The 25948-nt window shown below is 42.9% G+C and overlaps 4 protein-coding genes across 7 annotated transcripts in view; 2 read left to right on the top strand and 2 right to left on the bottom strand.

Moving 5' to 3' along the window:
• LOC119026739 (hepatitis A virus cellular receptor 2 homolog) overlaps positions 1 to 882 on the bottom strand; it is an 8141-nt gene extending 7259 nt beyond the window's left edge. The window contains exon 1 of the mRNA XM_037111270.1: positions 754 to 882. Within this exon, the coding sequence (XP_036967165.1) occupies positions 754 to 805 (52 nt within the window). The 5' untranslated portion in view covers positions 806 to 882. The remainder of the gene's footprint in view (positions 1 to 753) is intronic.
• LOC119026714 (low affinity immunoglobulin gamma Fc region receptor III-like) overlaps positions 1 to 25444 on the bottom strand; it is a 71087-nt gene extending 45643 nt beyond the window's left edge. For 2 of the 4 annotated variants that reach the window (XM_037111216.1, XM_037111218.1), the window contains exons 1-9: positions 25316 to 25444; positions 24977 to 25123; positions 23979 to 24014; positions 23262 to 23522; positions 22641 to 22880; positions 22102 to 22245; positions 21048 to 21185; positions 19433 to 19531; positions 18391 to 18489 (exon numbers count right to left, since the gene is read on the bottom strand). In XM_037111216.1, coding sequence (XP_036967111.1) covers positions 18391 to 18489; positions 19433 to 19531; positions 21048 to 21185; positions 22102 to 22245; positions 22641 to 22880; positions 23262 to 23522; positions 23979 to 24014; positions 24977 to 25007 — 1048 coding nt within the window. In that variant the 5' untranslated portion in view covers positions 25008 to 25123; positions 25316 to 25444. Of the gene's footprint in view, positions 1 to 17460; positions 17970 to 18390; positions 18490 to 19432; positions 19532 to 21047; positions 21186 to 22101; positions 22246 to 22640; positions 22881 to 23261; positions 23523 to 23978; positions 24015 to 24976; positions 25124 to 25315 lie in introns of those variants that run through there. The other 2 variants (XM_037111217.1, XM_037111219.1) reach the window with 2 other exon arrangements.
• On the top strand, positions 4499 to 7677 carry LOC119026736 (Fc receptor-like protein 5). The gene is made up of 5 exons (XM_037111266.1): positions 4499 to 4675; positions 4867 to 5015; positions 5766 to 5801; positions 6258 to 6521; positions 6903 to 7677. The coding sequence occupies exons 2-5, from the start codon at positions 4985 to 4987 to the stop codon at positions 7253 to 7255; spliced, it is 684 nt and encodes a 227-aa protein (XP_036967161.1). The 5' UTR covers positions 4499 to 4675; positions 4867 to 4984; the 3' UTR covers positions 7256 to 7677.
• On the top strand, positions 10091 to 15004 carry LOC119026705 (zinc finger protein 260-like). The gene is made up of 2 exons (XM_037111200.1): positions 10091 to 10539; positions 12955 to 15004. The coding sequence occupies exons 1-2, from the start codon at positions 10347 to 10349 to the stop codon at positions 14295 to 14297; spliced, it is 1536 nt and encodes a 511-aa protein (XP_036967095.1). The 5' UTR covers positions 10091 to 10346; the 3' UTR covers positions 14298 to 15004.
• Positions 25445 to 25948: the final 504 nt, after the last annotated feature.

A 25948-nucleotide genomic window follows, 5' to 3' on the forward strand; every position in this document is an offset into this window, starting at 1 on the left:
AATGCAAACTGTTTCCTTCCCTCCTCCTATTCAACATCTTTGTGTTAAATGAAAGACTTTTGAACATTCCTGCTGTCTATTTAATATTGTACCAGAGTGAATGTTGCCAACCTCTACACTGTCAAGAGCTCCAAATCCTTCAACCGTTACTAACTGTTATAATACATTTGTACAGTGTGTTACCTTTTTATGAGACTGACTTAGTAAAGTTGCTACCTTTACCTTCCTCAAGGGTGGTGCCCCGCGGTGATCTGATGTAAACTGGATCATATTATTTCTCATAATTAATAATTATCCCATATAATCATCAATATTATTTATAGCCAAATGTAACCTAAATTTCCCTTTTATTGTTGCATGAAGATAAACTTAATTGTGCTTCGTGTAATGCAAGTGCCCAACACATGAAACAAACAGAAACATGACTCAGTCTGCTGCCCTCTGCAGGACACACCTCTTTCTCTCTCTCCCTCGTTTCCTCCTTAGTCCCTCCCTCCTTTTCTAAACTACGCAGTTGCTTCAAACAGTCTAACTGACGAGGTAGAATTCACCACTAATTCAATCATCGTTTATTAATCACTGTTATATCAGAAAACCATTGGAATATCATTTGTTAAAAAATCATTTTGTTAAATTTTAACTATTTCACATTTTTAAACCTTCAAAATCAAATCTTGACATTCAAATACCTGCATTTAACTAAACATCTACATCTTTTATCTCACGAACACATGTACACAAGCTCGTCTTTACCTGAAGCTGCTTCAGACAGAAGGAACAAGAGGAAGAGGAGGTGGGAAGCCATGATGACTGAGTGAGAGTTGATATCCTGCCTCTCTGCTGCTGCTGACTGAAGCTCTTCAGAGTGAACAGTCGGTGTAAATGTTGATGACGTATCAACACTAGTGGGCAGATCTCAGAGTTCAGACTAACAGGGAGGAGTCAAGCCTTCAGGGAGCAGCAGTCAGAGTGAACACAGTGAAAACATTTTGTCTGAGAGATTCAGTCCTTTATCCTGTTTGTGTTTCTCAGTGAGCCCATTAGATTTGTATTAGATTTAACTTTATTTATCCCACAACAGGGAAGTTCACTTGTTACAAAAGCTCAAGTACACGTAAAAGACTCAGAGAAATACACAAGTTAAATATAAAAAAAATAAGATATTTACAAAAAACAAACAAGTGAGTGTAAAGTGACTGATCAGGTGGAGCTTGAGTTAAACAGTCTGATGGCTGTGGGGATTAATTTGTGATGGCACTAACTAACTAACCCTTCTTACACAGTGGTGTCAGAGTCTGCTGCTGAAGGCTTCCACAGTCTGGTGCAGGAGGTGAGGTGGTGTCCATACACCTCACACAGGAGAATTATCGCAGAATTATGCATTATCTCTGCAGCAGTGGTTCGGCAAATCTCCACCGATGGTGATTCACACAGACCGAAGCAGCTCCGGCATAAAGACGAACTGCCGTGTGATTCAGACAGAACGCCGGTGCTGCGGCTCCTAAAGAGGCGTGACGGTAAACATCATGATGATGATGTCGGTGTGTTTTCAAGGTGTTTCCAGGTGTTCACCTGTCAATCTAAACCTGCGGAACCCACCAAACATCCTGGAAAGTGACAAAGTTACTTCGTCTGGAGAACTGAACAACACAACAACACAAACACTCAGTGAGTTAAAGTTTTTTGGGCAGAAATGTGACGAAGAGTCCTGTAACGTTGCTTTGTGGGACATTTCAACACTCCCTCAATACGCGCAGCCTGCTTATCGTTCACACCGGTTCTATTCACCAATAATGTGCCTCTGATACTACCTAGAGGTGGATCAGTGCCGGAGTGAAATTTCCCCCCTCTCCGCTCTGAGAGATTCACACAGAAGCGGAGACGGTGAATTGGCGCAGCATCGCTGCGTATGAATGGAGCTCATGACTGATGTCAGCTTAGCTCACATCCTCCTTAAACTTCTCTTTGGAGTCCAGCTGACGAGTGACGCCGAGATCCAAAAGTGGCTGAGGGTATGTCGATTGCTGCTCAGCGGCGTATACCGATCCCAGACAGGCAAACAGATTCTAGGAGTGGTATGCTGCTGTTATGCTGCTGTTATTCCACTGACATGTGACGGTATGTGCTGCTTGAGACTGTTATGGCACTGAGAGACTGTTGGAGGGGTGCCGCCCCCTGATGAATATGCAAATATAATGCCACTGGGCTGGTGTGAAGACAAGTACTGCCGTAAATGTATGCTTTTTTTTGGTCTTTAATGACAATGCTAACTTAACACATGTCTAAATTTCTGCCTATAAACTACTTAAAGCTAATGAAAGAGCTAGCCTTAGCTAACATGGCTAATGTATTATTGTGTTCTCCTGATAATTAAAACCTGTCACTAAGTTTTGTTTTGTTTGTTGGCTCAAAGTTTCTGCTATCGATTAGTCAGACTGGCTACAGTGGCTGGGCTGATATTATACATATTAGCTAAGGCTAGCTCTAGTTTACAGGCAGAAACTTAGACCTATCACTTTACTATCATATTGCAACAGTTCCATGTGTAATTACTGTCTATATGCTTACATCCCAATAACATAACATACATATATTCCTTTACTTATGGTAATGTGTTGAGTTAGCCATCCATCCATTTTCATCCGCTTATCCAACCGGGTCGTCGGGGCAGCTGTCTGAGCAGGGACACCCAGACTTCCCTCACCCTGGAAACCTCCTCCAGCTCTGAATTATTTAAACGATTAGTTAATTACTTAATTGAGCATTTAAGGAATTAATTCATTGATTATTTATTTATGATTTAATTCATATTACCATCCTTATTCTTATCACACTGAAGCCGTAGAAGATGTGTGTCATGACATTTCATCTGTTTGTACAATTAGTCCAACATGAAAATGAACACAATAGCTGGAGTTTCTGATGAAGAATTTCAAAATAAAAGCCCACTTAATAGTCAAATATTTTCAATATTTCCCTCAAATTCAGATCCACATTAAGAGGAAACTGACAGTTTCCACAGACTCATTTCACTTCAGACTGATAGAACTCAACCTCAGAGTTGCACTCAGAAAATTTCAGCAAGTTCTGATGTGGAATTTCAAAATTTGGATTTCGGAGTGGAGGGTGGCTTGACTGCAGTGTCTTCCTCGGGGTCTCCTCCCAGTGGGACATGCCAGGAACATGGATTCATCCAGGGGGCATCCGAAACAGATGCCCGAGCCACCTCAGCTGGCTCCTCTCGATGTGAAGGAGCAGTGGCTCTACTCCGAGCTCCTCCCGGGTGACAGAGCTCCTCACCCTATCTCTAAGGGAGCGCCCTGCCACCCTGCGGAGGAAACTCATTTCAGCCGCTTGTATCCGGGATCTTATTCTTTCGGTCATGACCCAAAGTTCATGACCATAGGTGAGGGTAGGAACGTAGACTGACCGGTAAATCGAGAGCTTCGCCTTTCAACTCAGCTCTCTCTTCACCACGACAGACCGGTACAACGACCGCATTACTGCGGCCGCCGCACCGATCCGCCTGTCAGTCTCACGCTCCATCCTTCCCTCACTCGTGAACAAGACCCCAAGATACTTAAACTCCTCCACCTGAGGCAGAAGCTCTCCCTCAAGTTAGCATTGACAACAACAACAAAAAAAAAGCATACATTTATGGCAGTACTTGTCGTCACACCAGCCCAGTGGGATTATATTTGCATATTCATCAGGGGGAAGTACTCATCCAACAGTCTCTCACTGCCATAACAGTCTCAAGCAGCACATAGCGTCACATGTCAGTGGAATAACAGCAGCATAACAGCAGCATACCACTCCTAGAATCTGTTTGCTGGTCTGGGATCGGTATATGGCGCTGAGCAGCGATCGACATACCTTCAGCCACTTTTGGATCTCAGCACTACTGCAGCTGACAGCCCAGGACAGAGCCGGCCCTCCTGACCAGTTTGTTCAGTCTCTTCCTGTCCCTGACCATGTTGCTACCTCCCCAGCAGACCACTGCACAGAAAACACAACGCAGTTAAATTCTCTGAAATTATGCTGCAGTGAATCAACAAGCAAACAGCTGCAGAAGAACTGACAGGGTCACAGCCCAGTGTACAGGTCCGAACAGGTCCAAAGTAATCAGAACACAACACTGTTCAGCTGAGCGTCAGAACACCTGAGTGTGTTAACACACAGTTAACCAGGACTAGTAGAGGCGCATTGATCATACACACCTGAACACTGTGTCACCATGCAAGTCATTCACAGTGAACAGGGCCCCCTGCTGGACTCACTGTGAAACTGGCTCTGGTCTCTGTTTCCTCCATTAACTGTCTGGAGATAAATACACACTGGACCTGATAACAACATGTCGGCTGCTCACCATTACAGCAACATGACATTAACAATTAAATTATTCTTCATATCAACATTCAGTGAAGATGAAAACTAACTGATTGACAGAAGTCAGATAAAAGTCCATCAGAGCAGCTCCTGGGCTCAGTGATCCCTCTGGTACCGTCTGACCCAGACTTCTCCCTGTGGACCGGCTGGAGGGGACCTGGATCAGTGCAGCGCTCTGTGGACTCCTATTGGCTGCTGACTGAGGAGCCGGTACATCACATGACGTAGTCAGAGACACGGACCGGCCCAGCAGAGAGGTTCTGACTCCATCAGACTGTCTGATGCTGTTAGTGACATGAATCATATCTCACAGATACACAGTGATTATGGGCTGATTGTAGAGTCACAATACAGTGGTGTTAGTGTATTTATACTATAATATATTATATATTAAAGTATATATAATATATATTTAACAGACATCAGTTCTGTGTGACCCTGTTGTTTCTCTGTATGTACAAACACACTAAACAACAGAAAAGTGACTTCCTGCTAAATGTGTGTCAGAAACACTGACAGACAGCAACGAGGAAGGAGGAGCGTCGACTTGGTCTGACTGCTACATGCTGCTGAGCTCAGATGACCAGGACTCAACATGGAGGAATCATGTCTGCTGTGGCTGCTCGGTGAGTAAAACACACTTCATCTGTGTTCCTGTTCGTCTGCACGCTTCCTAAATGTTCATGTCTGGAGTTTCTGACAGCAGCAGGGAGTTACAGAGCCAAGAGACGAGAGAACACACTGATCTCAGACCAGCAGCAGGGAGTTACAGAGCCAAGAGACAAGAGAACACACTGATCTCAGACCAGCAGCAGTGAGTTACAGAGCCAAGAGACGAGAGAACACACTGATCTCAGACCAGCAGCAGGGAGTTACAGAGCCAAGAGACAAGAGAACACACTGATCTCAGACCAGCAGCACCAACAGATCACAGCTGAGACCAGAAGGGTCTTCACTGATCAATGATCATATTTATTACCTATTTATGTTTTATACTTGTTCATGAACTAACCCTGTTTTCTGTGCACTACAACCACACTGTAAAGTAAAATTTCACTGATAATAACTGTGTAATTTGTTTTCTGATTTTTCATACTAACTTAATATGACATACATGAAAATCAAAGTTTTTGTTTAGTTTTAAAAATCTCCATGTTCTAGATTGATAACTGTAATTTTACAGAAACTGTTTGTGAACGTTTTCTGACATTTCACCCTTTTTAAAATTCAAACCAACCGGAGTCTTTTCTCTTTAGTTATGACGTCACTTTTCACAGTGTTGCTTTAAAAACAACAGGAGCTGATGATGTTTCTCTGATACGACTGTCCTCCTCTGTGTTTCCTCTCAAACCAACCGGAGTGTCTTTTGTCTTTAGTTGTGACGTCACTGCTGAGCGGCTGCACACACCAAGGTGAGAACACTTCCTGTGTGACTGATGAAGAGTTATTTAGTCCCTGATAGAACAGTTAGTGTTCAGGACTGTTTATGGAGGGAAACAGTTTGCACATACAATAAAAGAGTGAAGACTGTCTGGATGTCCACAGACTGGACGCTAAAGATAAATGTGCTGCTATAAAAATGTCATTGTGAAAGCAGGACTGCACACGATGCAGCACGATGCAGCAGCTGACAGAGAAAGTGCAGAAACAATATTGACATGTGAGACACATGAAGTCAGATCTGCTGTGTGTTTGACACCTGAACTCTGAGAGTTACATTTAAAACATGAGGAGACTCAGAGCCTGAAACACAGAGGAGATCAGTGCAGGTCAACAAGGTCTACAGAGACTGGAAGAGGAAGAAGAGACACTTCTGTCCAAACTGACCATTATCATCTGTAACCACATCTCTCTGTCTCGTCCTCCAGCCTCTCTGAACATCAGTCCTAACAGAACTCAGATGTTTGAATATGAGTCCGTCTCTCTGAGGTGTGAGGAGGACGACAGCTCTGATGGATGGACGGTGACGAGGAACACGACTAGAGGAACCAGGAGACAGTGTGAAGCTGGCTGGGGAAGAAAAGATGGTTCTTCCTGCACCATCAGCTCCATGAGGAAATGGGACAGTGGAGTTTACTGGTGTGAGTCCACAGGCGGAGCAGCCAGTAGCAGCATCACCATCACTGTCACTGGTAAGATGAGGCTGTTGTAACTCCACCAGGTCTGAACACTGAGTCTGTCTTTCACCTTTTCACTTTGGCTGAGCCTGAGAGAGACAAAGACCAGAAGACAGACAGGTGACCTTCAGGAGGCAACAACACTGGGTGGAGCACTGAGTCTGCCTCCTCAACATGTTGTTCATCTGTCAGTCTGAGATTATGTTCAACATGTAGAGATGATAAATCAGGTCCATGTGCCAAATGTTTCTCCAGAGAGATTGTTGTGATGAAGTGTTGCTGAGTACAGGACAGGACAGTGAGACTGGTTGTGTGATGCTACCTGCATCCTGTCATCACCTTCACACTCACAACAGGAACACACACCTGGAATAACATGTTTGTCTGTGTGTTGAGGTGGAGCAGTGATCCTGCAGAGTCCTGTCCACCCTGTGATGGAGGGAGATGATGTCACTCTCACCTGTACAACACAGACCTCCATCCTCTCAGCTGGTTTCTATAAAGATGACTCCGTCTTCAGGACTGAGCCTACAGGTCACATGACCATCCACCATGTTTCCAGGTCTGATGAAGGATTCTACAAGTGTAACACCAGCAGTGATGGAGAGTCTCCACCCAGCTGGATCACTGTCACAGGTCAGGAGGTTCAACTGAAGTCTACAATACAAATGTCAGCAGAGACAGAGACAGCCTGTCTCCAGAGTCACTGTTGGCATCCAATGTTCAACATTTCTATGTTTCATATGTAGCAGATAAAACTTTACATGTCTTTATGTTTTAAAGTAGTTTTTTCTTTAATACCACAGCTGGAAAACCTGGACACCTTGTTAAAGTCTAATATTGAACCATCATTTGATTTCTTCTCCTCTATATAAAGTTTGTGGGTCTCAGGCTGACATAGAACAAGAGGAACAGACCAGACAGGAGCAAGTTCACTTTCTTAGTTTGATCTGGTTTCTCTCTGCAGTGAAATGACTCAATGAATTCATTTGATTTCTGTGTTGTTGATGAGAATCTTTGTTCATTTTTGAGAAACCTGCTCCACCATCTTCTCCTTGTCCTGAACCTGCGATGTTGACTGTTGTTCTGGCCATTCTGCTGGGTGTTGTGGTTTTTCTGGTTGTACCGGCTCTTCTGGTTCTACTGGTGAAACGACACATCAGGAAACCTAAAGGTGAGACACATTCAGACACATTCAGACACATTCAGACACAAAAACAGACTTCAACATAAGTTGTGTGTCATTATTTGTCTCAGCCGTGTGCTGCAGTTCACTTCTGCAGGCTGAGATTTGACCAGAGTGAGAAGAAACAACAGTGTTGACGTTCTGTCAAAGACGTCTCTGTTCTGTGTTACAGAGATGTCTACTGAAGCTAGCATGCTAACTAGCTAGCATAGAGAATGTAACCACCAAAACCAACCAATCAGAGGCAGAGTGAGGCGGGCCTAACCCCAACCCAACAACATAAACTTATAAATGTGAAGAAAGGAAATATTTTGACTCCTTTTTCATCATAAACAGAAAAATCCAACCGTCCACCGTCTGAACTCCAGTTTGTGTCTCTGACTGAACTCAGACCAGTTTAATCTGCTCGTTAACTCGTCGTTAAACTCACTTCATTCAAACTGGACTCAAACTGAGTCACAGTCACCAGAACAGTTCTGGTTTGTCTCCACAGTCTCCTCTGGTTCAGTCCAAATCAATCCTCAGTTCACAGTAACATGTGAAAATAATCTGTCCATCAGCTAACAGACCTACTTAGCTCCATGGCTAACTGAGCTACATGCTAACAGCAGCTACTCACTGTAGCCAGTGAGAATAGTGAGCAGCAGTTAGCGGTCATGCCCCAATCAATCAATCAATCAATCAATCAATCAATCAATCAATCAATCAATCAATCAATCAGCTGTTGATAAATGATGTCACTCTCTCCTTCTGCAGGAAATGACCTGCCCGTCTCCATGGAGATGGCTCCTCCCACCCAGGCTGAGCAGGGATTGGCTGATGAGTTCGATGATGTCATGGCTGCTGTCACCACAGAGCATCACCTCTGAGTTGATCCAACGTGTTCTCCTTCTTCTTCAGTCACGTTTCCTTCGTAGGAGCCAGAACTCTTCCTGTGGAGCTGCTCACCTTCTCGGTTCTGTTCTTGTGGATCCTGCTGCTTCTTCTCGTGAGACCCGCCCTCCTCCACCTCTGATTGGCTCGTCTCTGTGGCGTTCCCACCAGAACTCTTCCTGTGGAGCTGCTGCCTTTCTGTCAACTCTTCTCACCTGTGATGTCCGAGCAGTGATTCAGGATGAACTGTGTCGGGTTTAGTGAAGTCTGTAACTCTGACGTGGAGAAATAGATCGTATGAAGAAATCAACATGTAGTTGGTTCAGATGAAAGCTGAAGGTTGTTCTGATTCTGGAGTGAGCCTTGTTTTTGTTCATGTTTGTTTTTATGTCAGATGATTTTGAAGCTAAATAAAATAAAATCAGAGCAGGAGCTTGTTTCCTCTCAGCGTCAGTGATGTGTGGTTTGTCTGCAGGATCATCTCGAGCCTCCTCTTGTCTTTCAAACAGTCTGGAAGCTGCTGTAGAGAAAAACACAGAGGCACCGAGTCGTCCACAGACAGGAAGGACACTTTCGCTGGCTGGTAAACTGATGTTGCTGTCATTTCAGCAGCAGCATGGAGGACACATCTGTCCAGATGCTGCAGGGTGAGTCTCAAAGACGTGATCAGAGGCGCTTCTCTCAGCAGAGCTGTCCCGAGAAAACTACAGTTCCTGAAGTCCTGGTTTGTTTGGTGACGCAACAACAATGACATGCTGACTGAGAGGCTGAAGGAGTGTGTGTGTGTGTGTGTGTGTGTGTGTGTGTGTGTGTGTGTGTGTGTGTGTACTATAGTTTTTAAATCCTTTTCACATTTCCAGTCATTAATGTGGTGAACTGGGGCTGTGCAGCGACGTGTTACTGTATGAGACAAACTGTCCTTCAAACAGCTGAGAGCTGTGAGGACGACAGGAAGAGGATGTGCTGGAGAAAAACTATTATTACCAATAGTTACACTTATATTTTCAACTACACATCCAACAACATGGATGTAGAACATGTGAAATGTTCCAACAGACACACTGAATCAACACATCCCAACATTAAGGCTCTGCAGACTGTAAATTCTGGTCAACACTGACTCTTCTATTCAGACAGGTGAGTGCTGCTGCTTCAGATTACCTGTCAGTGTGTTTATACTCATTACTGCACAGTATCTGCACAGTGCTCTATAAATTAATCTAGTGGTTGAATTAGAAGGAGCTGTGCTCTTCATTTCAGACACACTCATTATGTAACTTAAGTAGGCCACTCCTTAGAGAAAGTCCCCAGACTCCCTTAAAAAATGTCTCAATTTAGTGAGTTGCTGAGTTAACAGACACTTTATAAACTCTGTGAAACTCTGTCCACGTCACTTTCTAAACTATTCGAGCCTTCTTGTTCATTCGGCAAACATTTGACATGAAGATATTCCTTTCTTTGTGTTAAAATAACGACATGTTCACACGTTAGAATGAAATCAAAGGAGGTTCGGTTGACTCGCAGTCGCGAGGTTTGTCCCAGTGGAGTTGCCGTAGCAAACCGTCAGAGGCTCGCGCTGCGCTGCGCCGCTCAGATCGGTTTTCTTCTGATTATTGATGATCGATTAGAGATGACCCGTCCACGGTAGTGACGTAGTGACAGTCTGGATGAACGTGTGTGATGGACTTTGTGCTGTTTGCTCTCAGAATCATCTCCCGCCACATACAAGTATACACACGTTAGCTTAGCATGCTAGCTGTAAACAGCGTGACTGTGTGAAAATGTGTAAAGTCCAGATTCTGAGATCGTTGGTGAAGCAGCGACTGACTGCGGCTGCTGAGGAGATATGTGCGCTGTTTGAAAGGACGATAGCAGAGTACGAGGAGGAACTGTGTCGGTCCACAGAGCAGAACCAGCGACACCGGAACCTACTGGACTCTGCTTTAACGCCTCAGCTTCGGTTACACAGAGCAGGTTCGTTCTCCTCCTTCTTCACTGTCGGCACCGACACACATCTGCATCTTTGTTCAGTAGCTTCCGGGTCATGTGACCCATTGACTCAGAACCAGAGCCGAACTGTGTCCAGATTCTGGTTGAGTGAGACACATCTCTTTATATTGGACTTTAGTGCTTTTTTTTTTACTTTCAATTACTGTTTTACTGGGAAATCAGCATTTTTATCAATAGATTAGATTAGTTTAGATGTAACTTTAGATATATTGTCAGTTTAGATATAACTTGTTTACATGTATATTCAGTGTTTTTAGTCAGTAGCTTCCGGGTCACGTGACCCATTAACTCAAAGTCCACCCTGAAATGTCTCCCTATAGGTGAGATCAACACATCCAGGTACTTTGCACTTGTGTCACCTTCCAGTCACAAAAACAAACTGTGGTTTCAACTTTACAGACTGTTTTTAGATTCACTTCTGTTTACAGACACAATCGCTCACATGTCATTCACTCAGTGACATCATGAACTGACCTGAGGTCAGGTGTTTGACCCAGGCGGTCACGTATTGACTGGCCGGGTCTCACCACTTTCTGCAGGACCTCCTGGTCTGAGGCGTTACAGATCTCAGAGCAGCTGGAGCTGCAGCCAGTCATCTATGTAGAGACGAGTGTGAGTGAGCTGCTGTGGAGGATGTGTGGACTGTAGCTCACTGATGGAGCAGTACTGAGTGTTCAACACCTCCTCAGTGTCTCCACTGGGGAAATGTGTACTGCCATGATCACATCACAGTACATTCCCTGGGTATGTAGAGAGGGCCACATGTAACAGTCAGGGATTTAGTGTAGGACGCAGTGACTAGAGACTATTGTGGGATTTGTACCAGTAGTTATTTATGTATATTGACTCCAGCAGCCTGAGTTTTACCCCTGAGAGTGCAGCTCCTGACCGCCCAGAATGATGTTAGCCCCTCCATGTAAATGGTGTCGAGACGGTTGAGTTCAGCCAAGTCTCAGTGAAAATCAGGACTCAACAGTCTCTACTGTCCCTCCTGGAGGCTAATTTCCAGCCTCAGGTAGCATGAATTCAGACTTTTTACCAGGTGGCATTATGGTGTTGTTATTTCATAGGGCTGTAACGATACACCAAACTCATGATTCGGTTTGTATCACGATTTTAGATACAAATGTCAATTTTTTTTTTCTTTTTGATTAAACATTTTTTTCATGTAACATTTCAATAACTCATGTATATGATACTTGTCTGATAGTATCAGAGGTGCAGTATTGTGGAGGGCGTGTCTAGCTGATGGTCTGTTAACTGCACAGATCCCTCCATCAACTTAATACAGAGGAATGTCCCACAAAGCAACGTTACAGAACCAAACGAAGGTAACATAGTAACTGTAACTGTCTTTGGCAACACTTAGAATTACTGCAGCTGCACATGGAGAAGCGTCCTTCCTCCCGCCCGTCCTACTGACTCCTCGTCACATTTCTGCCCGATAAACAGCGTCTGTCACTGGCAAAAAACTTGAACTCATCGAGTGTTTATGATGAAAAAAAATCTCCGCTTTACAATATAAATCCGGCTAAGCTAGCAGAGGTTAGATGCCCTGGACTATGTGCTGAGACTGTATTTGTACTGTTGCTGAAGTTTGGTGCTGTTCTGAGCATTATTTGTGGCTTTTGGGTGGCGGTTTATAATTGGATCCATTAACTGAAGTGTATTGTTGTCATACGGTCATTGCTGAGGATGCTAAAGCTACGTGAGCTAGCGCCCTGCAAACTTTATCTCTCGGGGGGGGGGGGGGTCCAACTTGGTGTCACGTGTGTTAGAACATGGACTAAACTTAGACCAGAATATTCCTTTAAAGCTTAGGTCACCAGGACAAACCCTGAAAGTTTCATGCTTTTTTCATAAAAAGCAAGATTACTGAGCTTAACAGCTCCACTATAGCGCTGGAAGCTGCAGACTCTGGCTGGGTGCCACGTGTTCAAGGTTATTTCTATTAACGATTCGCAAGTAGATGCGATTAAGAGTTAACAACCCTGCAATCAAACAAGCGTAAGTGATGCAGCATGAATATTTACTTGAAATTTTGTCTGAATGCAGCATAAATGCTTTATTGTGGGCGCAAGAAATTTCAAATTGAAGGTTATCAAGGAGCATGAAGCATCAAATTGTGGGTGCAGAAAACCATAAGTAAAAATTTTAAATCAACATTTAACATGTGATTGTATTGTTGTTCTTTTTTTCCTCTTTTCTCAAGACAAATGTAGAATCTTCAGAATTTAATTTCCAACACAATATTACACTTTCACACTGTTTGAATTCATCAAGATTTTACATTTCTCATGATGCTCATTGGAACAATGAATGATTTGAACTTTTTTCTGTCAGCCTAATATTTGTGTTTTTGTCTCCTGTGTCCTGCAGATGTCCAGCAGCTGTTGTTTGCTCAGATAAAGGTTTCTCCCGAGCAGCAGGAGTGGAGCTCCAGTCTGGACCAGCAGGACCCAGAACCCCCACACATTAAAGATGAACAGGAGGAAGTGTGGACCAATCAGGAGGAAGCTGATATCACTGAGTTCACATTCACTCTTGTTCCTGTGAAGCGTGAAGATGATGATGAAGAGAAACCTCAGTCCTCACAGCTTCATCAAAGACAAACTGAACACATGGAAACAGACTCTGACAGACAGGACTGTGGTGGACCAGAACCAGCCAGGAGCCCAGTTTCAGATAGACATTTACAATCAGAGACTGAAGACAGGACAGGAGACTCTCCAGAACCTGAAGACTCTCCTGAACCTGAAGACTCTCCTGAACCTGAAGACTCTCCTGAACCTGAAGACTCTCCTGAACCTGAACCTGAACCTGAAGACTCTCCTGAACCTGAACCTGAAGACTCTCCTGAACCTGAGGCTGAAGACTCTCCTGAACCTGAGGCTGAAGACTCTCCTGAACCTGAAGCTGAAGACTCTCCTGAACGTCACACTGAAGACAATGATGATGTCTGGAGTGAGACCAAAGAACCTCAGTCAAGTTTAAACTCTCATAAAAACATTGAACTCCCTGTAAGTGCTGTAGGATATGGCACTGGCAAGGTACAGTTTACTTCCTCTGACTGTGGTGAAAGATCGAGCAAAAACTCAAAATTGAACATTTGTATGAGGATTCAGAAAGGAAAGAAACCATTTAGTTGTTGTGAATGTGGTAAAAGATTCAACTTCCAGTGCCATCTTAACAGACACACAAAGAGTCACACAGGAGAAAAACCACATAGTTGTAGTGAATGTGGTAAAAAATTCAGCACACAGCAAGATCTTGTCAGACACACGAGGAGTCACACAGGAGAGAAACCATTTAGTTGTCGTGAATGTGGTAAAAGATTTACCCAACAGCAACATCTTATCACCCACACAAAGATTCACACAGGAGAGAAACCATTTAGTTGTGGTGAATGTGGTCAAAGATTTGACTACCATAACGTCCTTAAGAGACACAGAAGGATTCACACAGGAGAGAAACCATTTAGTTGTCCAGAATGTGGTCAAAGATTCACTCTACAGCAGGATCTTATCAGACACACAAAGATTCACACAGGAGAGAAACCGTATAGTTGTAGTGAATGTGGTAAAAGATTCAGTCAACGGCAAAATCTTATCAGACACACGAGGATTCACACAGGAGAGAAACCGTATAGTTGTGGTGAATGTGGTAAAAGATTTACCCGACAGCAACATGTTATCTCCCACATCAGGACTCACACAGGATAGACATTACAGAGTTGTTGTGATTGTTGTTAAAGATAAAAATGTCTTTGCGCTGAATGTGGTAAATAATTAAATAATAAATGTAGACATAAGAGACCCGACACATGGCCGTACACACAGGTGTTAGGAGTAGAGGGATTGTAGCTCCTCCTTTTCTTTCTTTTCTCTTTCCCTCTGTTTTTCACAAATAAGTGGATTGGTTTTCATGAGAGATCTAAGAGGTGTGGATAAGCGGTGCTGAGGTTGAGATGACCTCACTTGGAGAGGTGTGTGGCCTCCACACCTGAAATCAAGAAGAAGAAGCCTGAAGACGAGACGCCACCATCATTCTTTGAACTGTGAACTGAAAACCAACGACAGAGCTCGCTGCTCCTGAGAGCGGCTGAACAGATGGAAACAGACTCTGGTAAAGACATTTACCAGAGTCTGAAGACAAGACTGAAAACTCCTGGTTGTGCAACATTAATAGGGAGTTTTGGGTTCGGCTATCAAAAATAATTAATGGTGATCAGGAATAATGATTAATTGTGATAACTAGTGAGATCAAATTCACACTGGAGCACCTTAAGTTAATAATTAGCTTAATAACTTAATTACTTAATAACTACAACCAATATTACCACAACAGCTGTAATAGTTGGAGCTCTTGTCAGAGTCACAGAGGTCAACATTCACTCTTGTACACTATTAAATAAACAGCATGAAGATTCTTTTCTTTAAAGATGAAAACACACAAACTTACCAACATGTACTATATACAGGTGTGTGTATATATGTGGGTGTGTGTGTGTCTGGAAGAGCAAAACAAAATGGTGGCTAGGGTTCGTACTTCCCCCCCAGCACCGGTTTGCCAGTAACTTTTACGCAGAACCATTTTTGGACACAGATGTTTCCATATGGACACGTTTCAACAGCGCACCTCAACCAGATGGTGACAGTAACACACTCAACATGAATGTCAACCACCAGCACAAATACAGAAGAAGAGGTTGTTGTGGTTGGAGGACAGAGAGGAGTCGCAGGTGAGTTAGCAGAATTAAGTTTATTCACTGTGTTTGAAATGTTTCTTGTCTTAATGTATGTATGTTATGGCTGGAGTTGAGACAGATATGGTAAAGTTTACTAAGTTAACTTAGCAGTATGAACGTCACAAGCTATAAACAGTTTCACTGTCAGTGTCATTTAAAATAAAATGTTTAGTGTCAATAAGCCCCAGTGTTGTAGAAGGCCACTGAATGTAGAGTCAAAGTTCAGTGCTGGTTTAGCTCGATAGTGTTGGTCAGTCTGCTCCACTTTACTGAAAGGAAATTCAAATTTGTTTACCGTGCATTCATCCTGGCATGTTCTGAGGTTCAACTGCACGAGTCTCGCATTCAGTACAAACAAGATGGCTGCCAAATGATAATGTACAAAGTATTGCAAAGGAAGGTCCTTGAAATGTTCGTCCATAAGGAAAGTGATGCTGAGAGGGAGACGCAGAATGACAGTGATGAGACGGAGGTTCAGGTACAAAACACCACCTGCCTTATACATTCAGCTGAAGTACTCACAGGATTCTGCCTTCAGCAGCCGATGTGCAGTCACTTTATGAAGCCATATCAGTGAGAAAAAAAGGTTAATCATCTTAAAATCTGCTGCCAATTTTAACTTCTCTGTCTTTAACAACAGATGGTCGACTTTCCCACTCAGATAGTGACAGTGATGGTGAGGTCGATCCCCCAGAGTGTGATCTGCAAAGATGCCAACCGCGATCCACAAGTTACTGCAGTGTCACTGTTTGTATCTGTTTGCATTAAATAACATTTCAACACGACATGGATGAATCTGTAAATCAAGGCTTCTGTTAGTTTGTTTTGTGTGAGTGTGTTCTGTGATATTATAATGTGATTTGTACATGACGTCTGTAAATCAGTTTGAGAATCAACATGAGAGTGAAACTTTGTGGGTTGGTTTGATAAAAGTCGCCACCGTCACAACTGTTTCAGATCATTTTTAAAATCAGTTTAGGAAACATTAAAAAGCTTATGCAGGTCTTCATGGTGTAATTCTACATGACAATCACTGCCTGTATAAGTAAATGTGTGAGCGAGTAAGAAACACTACCAGATCCACAGCGACTTGACACATCAGGACAAAAACAAGATGATATCAGTTTCTGTGCCTCTGCTGTGAAAACTGTCTGTTTCTGCCACTAGTTGTATGAGACTCTTATCTCAGTCAGTGTATTTAGTGTATTTCCTAAAAAAGGAAACGTGTTGAAATAATAAAGATCATAATTCTGTCATCACGTGCTCTGAAACATGAACTTCAGAAGTTCAAACCTGCTCATGCAGAAGGAACCAGAACCACAGGTCTCTGTGAGGCCGAGACTCAGTGCGACCTGTGGACCTGAGTCCATAAAGACTGTGAGGACAGTGGAGATGCAGGACAGACAGAACACCAGCAGGTGGCAGCACCGTCGGATCACAAGCTGGAGGGTGGAGACAAAGATTACAGAGATGAAGGAAGTGACTGTGTTGACCTGATGTTGATCCGTCTTTATCTAGGCTGCAGTCATCAGATGGCAGTTTGGATGAAAGGACGTCTCATTTCTCTAAAACAGTTTCCTTCTTTCCATCTCGTCACATCTCCAGGTGAAATAACGAGTCAGAGTTGTAACACTCGACATGTTTGGTCTCATAGAACAACATTCTGTATATCTGCTCATATTGTCCACTGTAGTTTTGAGCAACTGACAGAAAGACTTTTATTCTCTGAGTCAGACGACTGAAATAAATCAGCAGTGCAGCTTCATCTTGACCTGAGATCCACTTCTCTTGAAGTCTGAGTGTTTCTGTGATCTCATGTTCATCTGACTGTTGAAACAACTTGAAGCTTCTCTCTGAATGAAGCCAGCCGACCCAGTTATTTACTACATAATGATGCAGAAACTTTACAGCCTGAATCTTCTCAGTGGTTCACCGACTGAACAATCAAAACCCTTCAAACTCAGACTGTGTGAGAGACTGTGAACGATGCTCGGGCTCTTTATAGTCTGCGGTTGCGGTTTAGTTTGTTCTTTATCTGCTCTGAAGCGAGTGTGTGTCGGTTAGCCACAACCAAACCAGAACAGGCCCAGTTTTCCATCTGACAGCTGAGCTGAACCGACAGAAGCACACCAGGAAAATAAGAAGTGAGAGCAAAGTTTATTGATGCTGCAGAGAAATAATAAGTCACAGCTGCCACAACAAGAACACAGTCCAATAAACATAAATACAGTTTAAATAACAAGTCAGATATGACACTAAACAGGTGGAGGCTCTGTTCAACAGAGACATGTGAATGAAACAAGTGTTGGGAACAAACAATTAAACAATTCATCTCAATCTTTACATTTATTTTTTTCACTTGTAAACTCTAAAAACATGCTGCAAAAGTCTCATTTAGCTTCAACAACAAATCCAATAGGAAGTGAAGCAGGTGACAGTGCTGAGGTGTGACAGGGCGGCTGTGGCTCAGGGGCAGAACCAGCGTCTTGTTATCAGAAGGTCGCTGGTTCGATTCCTCTGGCATGTTGAAGTGTCCAAACTGCTCCTGATGTGCTGTTCAGCACCTTGCATGGCAGCCACAGTACAGCACTGGTTGGTAGCTCCTACCTCAGTGACGAGTAGAGGACCTCTGGCTCCGACTTCAAGCCTGAACAAACAAACAAACTGTTCAAACTCCACCGACAAACAACAACTTATGAACTGGAAGTCTCAAACTACTGATTCACCACATCAGGTTGCTCGTGTAGCCTCACACGGGACACAATATACAGCGGTTAATGCAACATAAAATTGAGTTTTTAAACTTTTAAAAATTATCAATAATTATTAATTAATCAGAGATAATTATTCATTACGATTAATAATAAGATCAAGTTCACACTGGGGCACTTTGGGGCACCATCCTTGAATCAATCAATACGTTTTCAACTATCACTCATTTATCACCAGCTATTTTAATAATGGAGCCTCAGTAATCAAAGCTTAGCTTAGCTTAGCTTAGCTTAGCTTAGCATAAAGACTGGAGCTGGACTGTCAGAAGCTGGTTCATGAATACAGATCAGCTGTACCTCTGGTCCTGTTTGTCTTCTTGTCTTTGAAGACGACTTGTCCATAACTGAGGTCTTCTGCTGGTCTCACTGCAGAGTAAACCACAGCTGGATCATTCTCTGCAACACAACAACACATCCTCATTACATGACGGCATGTACGACCACTGACACAGAGCTGCTGCTGTATTTACTGCCAGTGTTAAAACTGCAACACAAGAACAATATCAATCTCTCTCATAATTTTTCATGAAGGACTATAGTTATTCTATTAGTATTGTATTATTTGATAAATGGCAGCAGGTTGTTTTCTCTCTGTGTGGAACAGGAAGTTAACTGTGATGACCACAGAGCTGCTTGCTTCGACTAAAATAAGTGACACATTAACCACAAGGCACAAAGCATCACCATCAGTCGAGAGAAACATCACCAGCTTCACTGGAACCAGCAGGAGGAAGTCGGTCGTGTGATTTGATATGCAGAGTGGAAAAAACCTACAATATCATCAGAGTTCAGAAACAACATATTCCTCGTCTGCTGATCCGTCTCCTCTTCATGTCCACCGCTCGCATCAATAAAGTATCGATAAAGTAAAAAGTTTTAATTCCCTTTCTTCAGTTGGTGACCCTTGAAATGTTTGAGATTCGTCACATGAACATAAATGCTGATTTGGTTTAAAACTCTCTGGTGTCTTCATGTTGTGACTTAGTTTGACATGTGGTCAAATGTAAAACATGAGTGTGAGACATCAGTGGAGTGAACTGACGGGACATTCAGCTCCAGAACTGGAGGTGGGAGGAAGCTCTACCTGTCAGCCTGAATCCAGGTGTACAGACCCCTGAGGATGGACACAGGTGTTTCAGAGGTAAACTCCCATAATACAACTGATGTTATGAGATATGATGTTCCAGCAGCAGTCGCTAATTAGATGTGTTTAAACTGGTGGGAAGCCAGTGAGGGATCTCATCCTCGTCAGCATTTTTATTTATAACGTCTGTCTGGGAAAGTGCTGTTTCATTACAACGTGTTGGTTCATGGCAGAGACAAACCAGATCAGCTGTACCTCTGGTCCTGTTTGTCTTCTTGTCTTTGAAGACGACTTGCCCATAACTGAGGTCTTCTGCTGGTCTCACTGCAGAGTAAACCACAGCTGGATCATTCTCTGCAACAGAAGAACAATATGAACACACATTATCTGTCATGCAGGGTTATAATATGATTGATTATGGAGTTCATGAATGTCAGCAACACTTTTCAATTTAACACCTCTGCTGTTAAAAACAACAGATCAAATTTAAACTGGACGGCCACAAACACGTTGTTCTGACGGGTCACTCCACCATCACTAAAGTGAGAAACAACAGCTTCAGTTCACAGTTTACTGGAAACAGCAGGAGGAAGTTGGTGTTGTGGTTTGATTTGCAAGATTAAAAGAATAAAACACAAAAACAAAGTGTGTTTAAGGTCAGTTTGATATGAAGTCAAGTTCATTTAGTTAGTTGAGATTGTTATAAACCTCAGAGTGAGGAAGGAAACACGTCCTGTTCTTTGTTGTTGTTTCTATGTTGAATCTCTTGTTTTGTCTTAATGTATCATTCTGGTGATATTCTGCATTTAGTCAACAAATCAATAATTCTACACTCAGATTAACACTGAATCAAGTGTTAGTAACAGTGGTGAGGTGAAGCGTCTGCACGGAGTCTGAAAGGTACTGAAAGACAACACCCAGCCCGGCCCGGCCCGGCCCAGGTCTGGGCCCGTTCTGGTTTACTTTGGGCTGACATGAACATGGAGTGGACCACACAGGTGCCGTCATTCCACACAGTATCTGGACCACGACAAAGGTTTTTTTCTGGGTCAGGATCAGTCACTTTGTCTTTGTTATATATTCAGACAAATGTCATTAAACTGTGTTCATGCTGGTGGGAAGCCAGTGAGGGATCTCACCCATGAAGACACTTTTTTTGTAACATTTGTTTTTATAAGTTCTGTTCAGTTAATTGTGTTGATGAAACAAATTATAACTGTGAAGAACTGGAACTGATAATAGTTCTGTTATTGTAGCTGAACTATACAGTCATTTTTCTCTTATTTCAATCAATAATTAAAACTTAAGTTTTAAAAATAATTCAATTATTTTATGTAATTTCTCTGATTTGATTAATTTAATATGAAGTCACATAGAGTGTAAATGTGAACAGTAACAACATGTGACTGCAGGGAAGAGATAAAGAGCATCTTAACTTCATTACTATCTACATTAAATAAACAGTTTATACTTCATGTATGTTATTTTTTCTTGTCCTGCGGTGAAACATGAGCAGGACGAACTTCAGCTGAGGTGTTTTTATCAGAAACAGGAAACAGGACGACCACAGAGACGTTAGCTTCTGTTAGCAGACTCACCACAGGAAACCAACGGACAGAGCGCACGCTAACACAACACACAGTATCATCACCTGAAACAGACCAGCTACAGTCTGAACCTCTGTGGAGTAACAAACATTGATTTAGTTTTAGTTCCATCAACACACTTTCTTAAATATTCTATGTAAATATAAATGTGCTGACATCACATTACAAAATGTCCTCATGGTGTCGAGCTGAGAGCGGTCCTCACAAAGACACAAGAACAAGAACAGACACACACAACATGTAATCAATTAAACCACGTTTACCTCCGCTTCGTCTGATTGGCTGTTCTGGGGGACGTGATATTCTAACATCACTGTAGGTGATGTCATCTCTGATGTCATCTCTGATGTCATCTCTGATGTCATCACTGATGTCATCACCTCCTCCTTCTTCTGCTGCTGCTGAAATGAACCAAAAAGACAGAAATTTCCATTTTAAAGTCTAAAGACGATCAAAAGCTCCAAAACTGAACTGAATCTGAACAAATGTTTGAAACAGTTGTTACAGTTTTAACATGTAATGATTTGTGTGACACACTGCAGCTCTGAGATGTTCATATAAATGTGAATATCAGCAGAAAAATACAATTTTAAAGGTGTAGTTGTTGAGAAATTACCAGAATTTGAAGGTAGTTTAAAAAACTTTTGTTGACCGCTAACTGCTGCTCACTATTCTCACTGGCTACAGTGAGTAGCTGCTGTTAGCATGTAGCTCAGTTAGCCATGGAGCTAAGTAGGTCTGTTAGCTGATGAACAGATTATTTTCACATGTTACTGTGAACTGAGGATTGATTTGGACTGAACCAGAGGAGACTGTGGAGACAAACCAGAACTGTTCTGGTGACTCTGACTCAGTTTGAGTCCAGTTTGAATGAAGTGAGTTTAACGACGAGTTAACGAGCAGATTAAACTGGTCTGAGTTCAGTCAGAGACACAAACTGGAGTTCAGACGGTGGACGGTTGGATTTTTCTGTTTATGATGAAAAAGGAGTCAAAATATTTCCTTTCTTCACATTTATACGTTTATGTTGTTGGGTTGGGGTTAGGCCCGCCTCACTCTGCCTCTGATTGGTTGGTTTTGGTGGTTACATTCTCTATGCTAGCTAGTTAGCATGCTAGCTTCAGTAGACATCTCTGTAACACAGAACAGAGACGTCTTTGACAGAACGTCAACACTGTTGTTTCTTCTCACTCTGGTCAAATCTCAGCCTGCAGAAGTGAACTGCAGCACACGGCTGAGACAAATAATGACACACAACTTATGTTGAAGTCTGGTTTTGTGTCTGAATGTGTCTGAATGTGTCTGAATGTGTCTCACCTTTAGGTTTCCTGTTGATGAGTCGTCTCACCAGTAGACGCTGCACAACCAGAACAATCACAACAACCAGCAGACTGGGTAGAACAACTGAAACAGTCAACATCAAAGCATCAAGAGGAGGAGATGAGGTTGAAGCAGGTTTCTCTAAAATGAACAAAAGATTGTCATCAACAACACAGAAATCAAATGAATTCATTGAGTCATTTCACTGCAGAGAGAAACCAGATCAAACTAAGAAAGTGAACTTGCTCCTGTCTGGTCTGTTCCTCTTGTTCTATGTCAGCCTGAGACCCACAAACTTTATATAGAGGAGAAGAAATCAAATGATGGTTCAATATTAGACTTTAACAAGGTGTCCAGGTTTTCCAGCTGTGGTATTAAAGACAAAACTACTTTAAAACATAAAGACATGTAAAGTTTTATCTGCTACATATGAAACATAGAAATGTTGAACATTGGATGCCAACAGTGACTCTGGAGACAGGCTGTCTCTGTCTCTGCTCACATTTGTATTGTAGACTTCAGTTGAACCTCCTGACCTGTGACAGTGATCCAGCTGGGTGGAGACTCTCCATCACTGATGGTGTTACACTTGTAGAATCCTTCATCAGACCTGGAAACATGGTGGATGGTCATGTGACCTGTAGGCTCAGTCCTGATGAAGGAGCCATTTTTAAAGAAATGAGCTGAGAGGTTGGAGGTCTGTGTTTTACAGGTGAGAGTGACATCATCTCCCTCCATCACAGGGTGGACAGGACTCTGCAGGATCACTGCTCCACCTCAACACACAGACAAACATGTTATTCCAGGTGTGTGTTCCTGTTGTGAGTGTGAAGGTGATGACAGGATGCAGGTAGCATCACACAACCAGTCTCACTGTCCTGTCCTGTACTCAGCAACACTTCATCACAACAATCTCTCTGGAGAAACATTTGGCACATGGACCTGATTTATCATCTCTACATGTTGAACATAATCTCAGACTGACAGATGAACAACATGTTGAGGAGGCAGACTCAGTGCTCCACCCAGTGTTGTTGCCTCCTGAAGGTCACCTGTCTGTCTTCTGGTCTTTGTCTCTCTCAGGCTCAGCCAAAGTGAAAAGGTGAAAGACAGACTCAGTGTTCAGACCTGGTGGAGTTACAACAGCCTCATCTTACCAGTGACAGTGATGGTGATGCTGCTACTGGCTGCTCCGCCTGTGGACTCACACCAGTAAACTCCACTGTCCCATGTGCTGATGTAGCTGATGGTACAGACAGAACCAGCTGGTTCTCCCCAGTCTTTACACTGAGTCCTGGTTTCTTCAGTCGTGTTCCTCGTCACCGTCCATCCATCAGAGCTGTCGTCCTCCTCACACCTCAGAGAGACAAACTCTCCTTTAAACATCTGAGTTCTGTTAGGACTGATGTTCAGAGAGGCTGGAGGACGAGACAGAGAGATGTGGTTACAGATGATAATGGTCAGTTTGGACAGAAGTGTCTCTTCTTCCTCTTCCAGTCTCTGTAGACCTTGTTGACCTGCACTGATCTCCTCTGTGTTTCAGGCTCTGAGTCTCCTCATGTTTTAAATGTAACTCTCAGAGTTCAGGTGTCAAACACACAGCAGATCTGACTTCATGTGTCTCACATGTCAATATTGTTTCTGCACTTTCTCTGTCAGCTGCTGCATCGTGCTGCATCGTGTGCAGTCCTGCTTTCACAATGACATTTTTATAGCAGCACATTTATCTTTAGCGTCCAGTCTGTGGACATCCAGACAGTCTTCACTCTTTTATTGTATGTGCAAACTGTTTCCCTCCATAAACAGTCCTGAACACTAACTGTTCTATCAGGGACTAAATAACTCTTCATCAGTCACACAGGAAGTGTTCTCACCTTGGTGTGTGCAGCCGCTCAGCAGTGACGTCACAACTAAAGACAAAAGACTCCGGTTGGTTTGAGAGGAAACACAGAGGAGGACAGTCGTATCAGAGAAACATCATCAGCTCCTGTTGTTTTTAAAGCAACACTGTGAAAAGTGACGTCACAACTACAGACAAAAGACACTCCGGTTGGTTTGAGGTTTAAAAACAGTGAAATGTCAGAAAACGTTCACAAACAGTTTCTGTAAAATTACAGTTATCAATCTAGAACATGGAGATTTTTAAAACTAAACAAAAACTTTGATTTTCATGTATTTCATATTAAGTTAGCATGAAAAATCAGAAAACAAATTACACAGTTATTATCAGTGAAATTTTACTTTGCAGTGTGGTTGTAGTGCACAGAAAACAGGGTTAGTTCATGAACAAGTATAAAACATAAATATGTAATAAATATGATCATTGATCAGTGAAGACCCTTCTGGTCTCAGCTGTGATCTGTTGGTGCTGCTGGTCTGAGATCAGTGTGTTCTCTCGTCTCTTGGCTCTGTAACTCCCTGCTGCTGGTCTGAGATCAGCGTGTTCTCTTGTCTCTTGGCTCTGTAACTCCCTGCTGCTGGTCTGAGATCAGGGTGTTCTCTTGTCTCTTGGCTCTGTAACTCCCTGCTGCTGGTCTGAGATCAGTGTGTTCTCTTGTCTCTTGGCTCTGTAACTCCCTGCTGCTGGTCTGAGATCAGTGTGTTCTCTTGTCTCTTGGCTCTGTAACTCCCTGCTGCTGGTCTGAGATCAGGGTGTTCTCTTGTCTCTTGGCTCTGTAACTCACTGCTGCTGGTCTGAGATCAGTGTGTTCTCTTGTCTCTTGGCTCTGTAACTCCCTGCTGCTGGTCTGAGATCAGTGTGTTCTCTTGTCTCTTGGCTCTGTAACTCACTGCTGCTGTCAGAAACTCCAGACATGAACATTTAGGAAGCGTGCAGACGAACAGGAACACAGATGAAGTGTGTTTTACTCACCGAGCAGCCACAGCAGACATGATTCCTCCATGTTGAGTCCTGGTCATCTGAGCTCAGCAGCATGTAGCAGTCAGACCAAGTCGACGCTCCTCCTTCCTCGTTGCTGTCTGTCAGTGTTTCTGACACATTTAGCAGGAAGTCACTTTTCTGTTGTTTAGTGTGTTTGTACATACAGAGAAACAACAGGGTCAGACAGAACTGATGTCTGTTAAATATATATTATATATACTTTAATATATAATATATGTATAGTATAAATACACTAACACCACTGTATTGTGACTCTACAATCAGCCCATAATCACTGTGTATCTGTGAGATATGATTCATGTCACTAACAGCATCAGACAGTCTGATGGAGTCAGAACCTCTCTGCTGGGCCGGTCCGTGTCTCTGACTACGTCATGTGATGTACCGGCTCCTCAGTCAGCAGCCAATAGGAGTCCACAGAGCGCTGCACTGATCCAGGTCCCCTCCTCAAACAGTACCAGAACTTATCACTGAGCCCAGGAGCTTCTCTGATGGATTCTTCAAAAGATAATCAAGCTCCCCCATAGAAGTGTTACATTCCGGGGGATGGGCCACTGCACCTAACTAAACCACCTGTTATCCCCCTATATAGCTTCTGCCACAGTCTGGCGTGCGTACATGCTCAAGTAAATAATGTCATGACTTCGTGTTCGTTGTTGTGATGTTACTTTAGGTCTGTACACATTCTGGGAGCTGACTGTCACTTCTGATGCACTTAAAGTGGTTTCTTTTACAAAGTCAGTCTGAGTTTGTTACTAATTATTTGTTTTCTTTTACTTTATTAATCCCCAGGGGGAAATTATTTATCAGATATATCACATGCAACATGCAAAGTAGGGCTGCAAATAATGATTATTTTGGTTGTCGACTAATGTATTGATCATTATTTTGATTTTGGCAGCATCTGTTCCGACTTTGGTTTTACCTTCATATTCTCAGGAC

Source organism: Acanthopagrus latus, chromosome 10 (genome assembly GCF_904848185.1).
Source record: "Acanthopagrus latus isolate v.2019 chromosome 10, fAcaLat1.1, whole genome shotgun sequence".
NCBI classification, from domain to species: domain Eukaryota; kingdom Metazoa; phylum Chordata; class Actinopteri; order Spariformes; family Sparidae; genus Acanthopagrus; species Acanthopagrus latus.

What these genes read in the sequence shown, in the direction of transcription:
- LOC119026736 (XM_037111266.1), top strand. Translation starts at nt 4,985, where the DNA reads ATGGAGGAATCATGTCTGCTGTGGCTGCTCG. An exon ending in ATGTCTGCTGTGGCTGCTCG is followed by an intron (nt 5,016 to 5,765) that starts GTGAGTAAAACA and finishes TTTTGTCTTTAG; the next exon opens with TTGTGACGTCACTGCTGAGC. An exon ending in CATCACCATCACTGTCACTG is followed by an intron (nt 6,522 to 6,902) that starts GTAAGATGAGGC and finishes CTGTGTGTTGAG; the next exon opens with GTGGAGCAGTGATCCTGCAG.
- LOC119026705 (XM_037111200.1), top strand. Translation starts at nt 10,347, where the DNA reads ATGTGTAAAGTCCAGATTCTGAGATCGTTGGTGAAGCAGCGACTGACT. An exon ending in GCTTCGGTTACACAGAGCAG is followed by an intron (nt 10,540 to 12,954) that starts GTTCGTTCTCCT and finishes TGTGTCCTGCAG; the next exon opens with ATGTCCAGCAGCTGTTGTTT.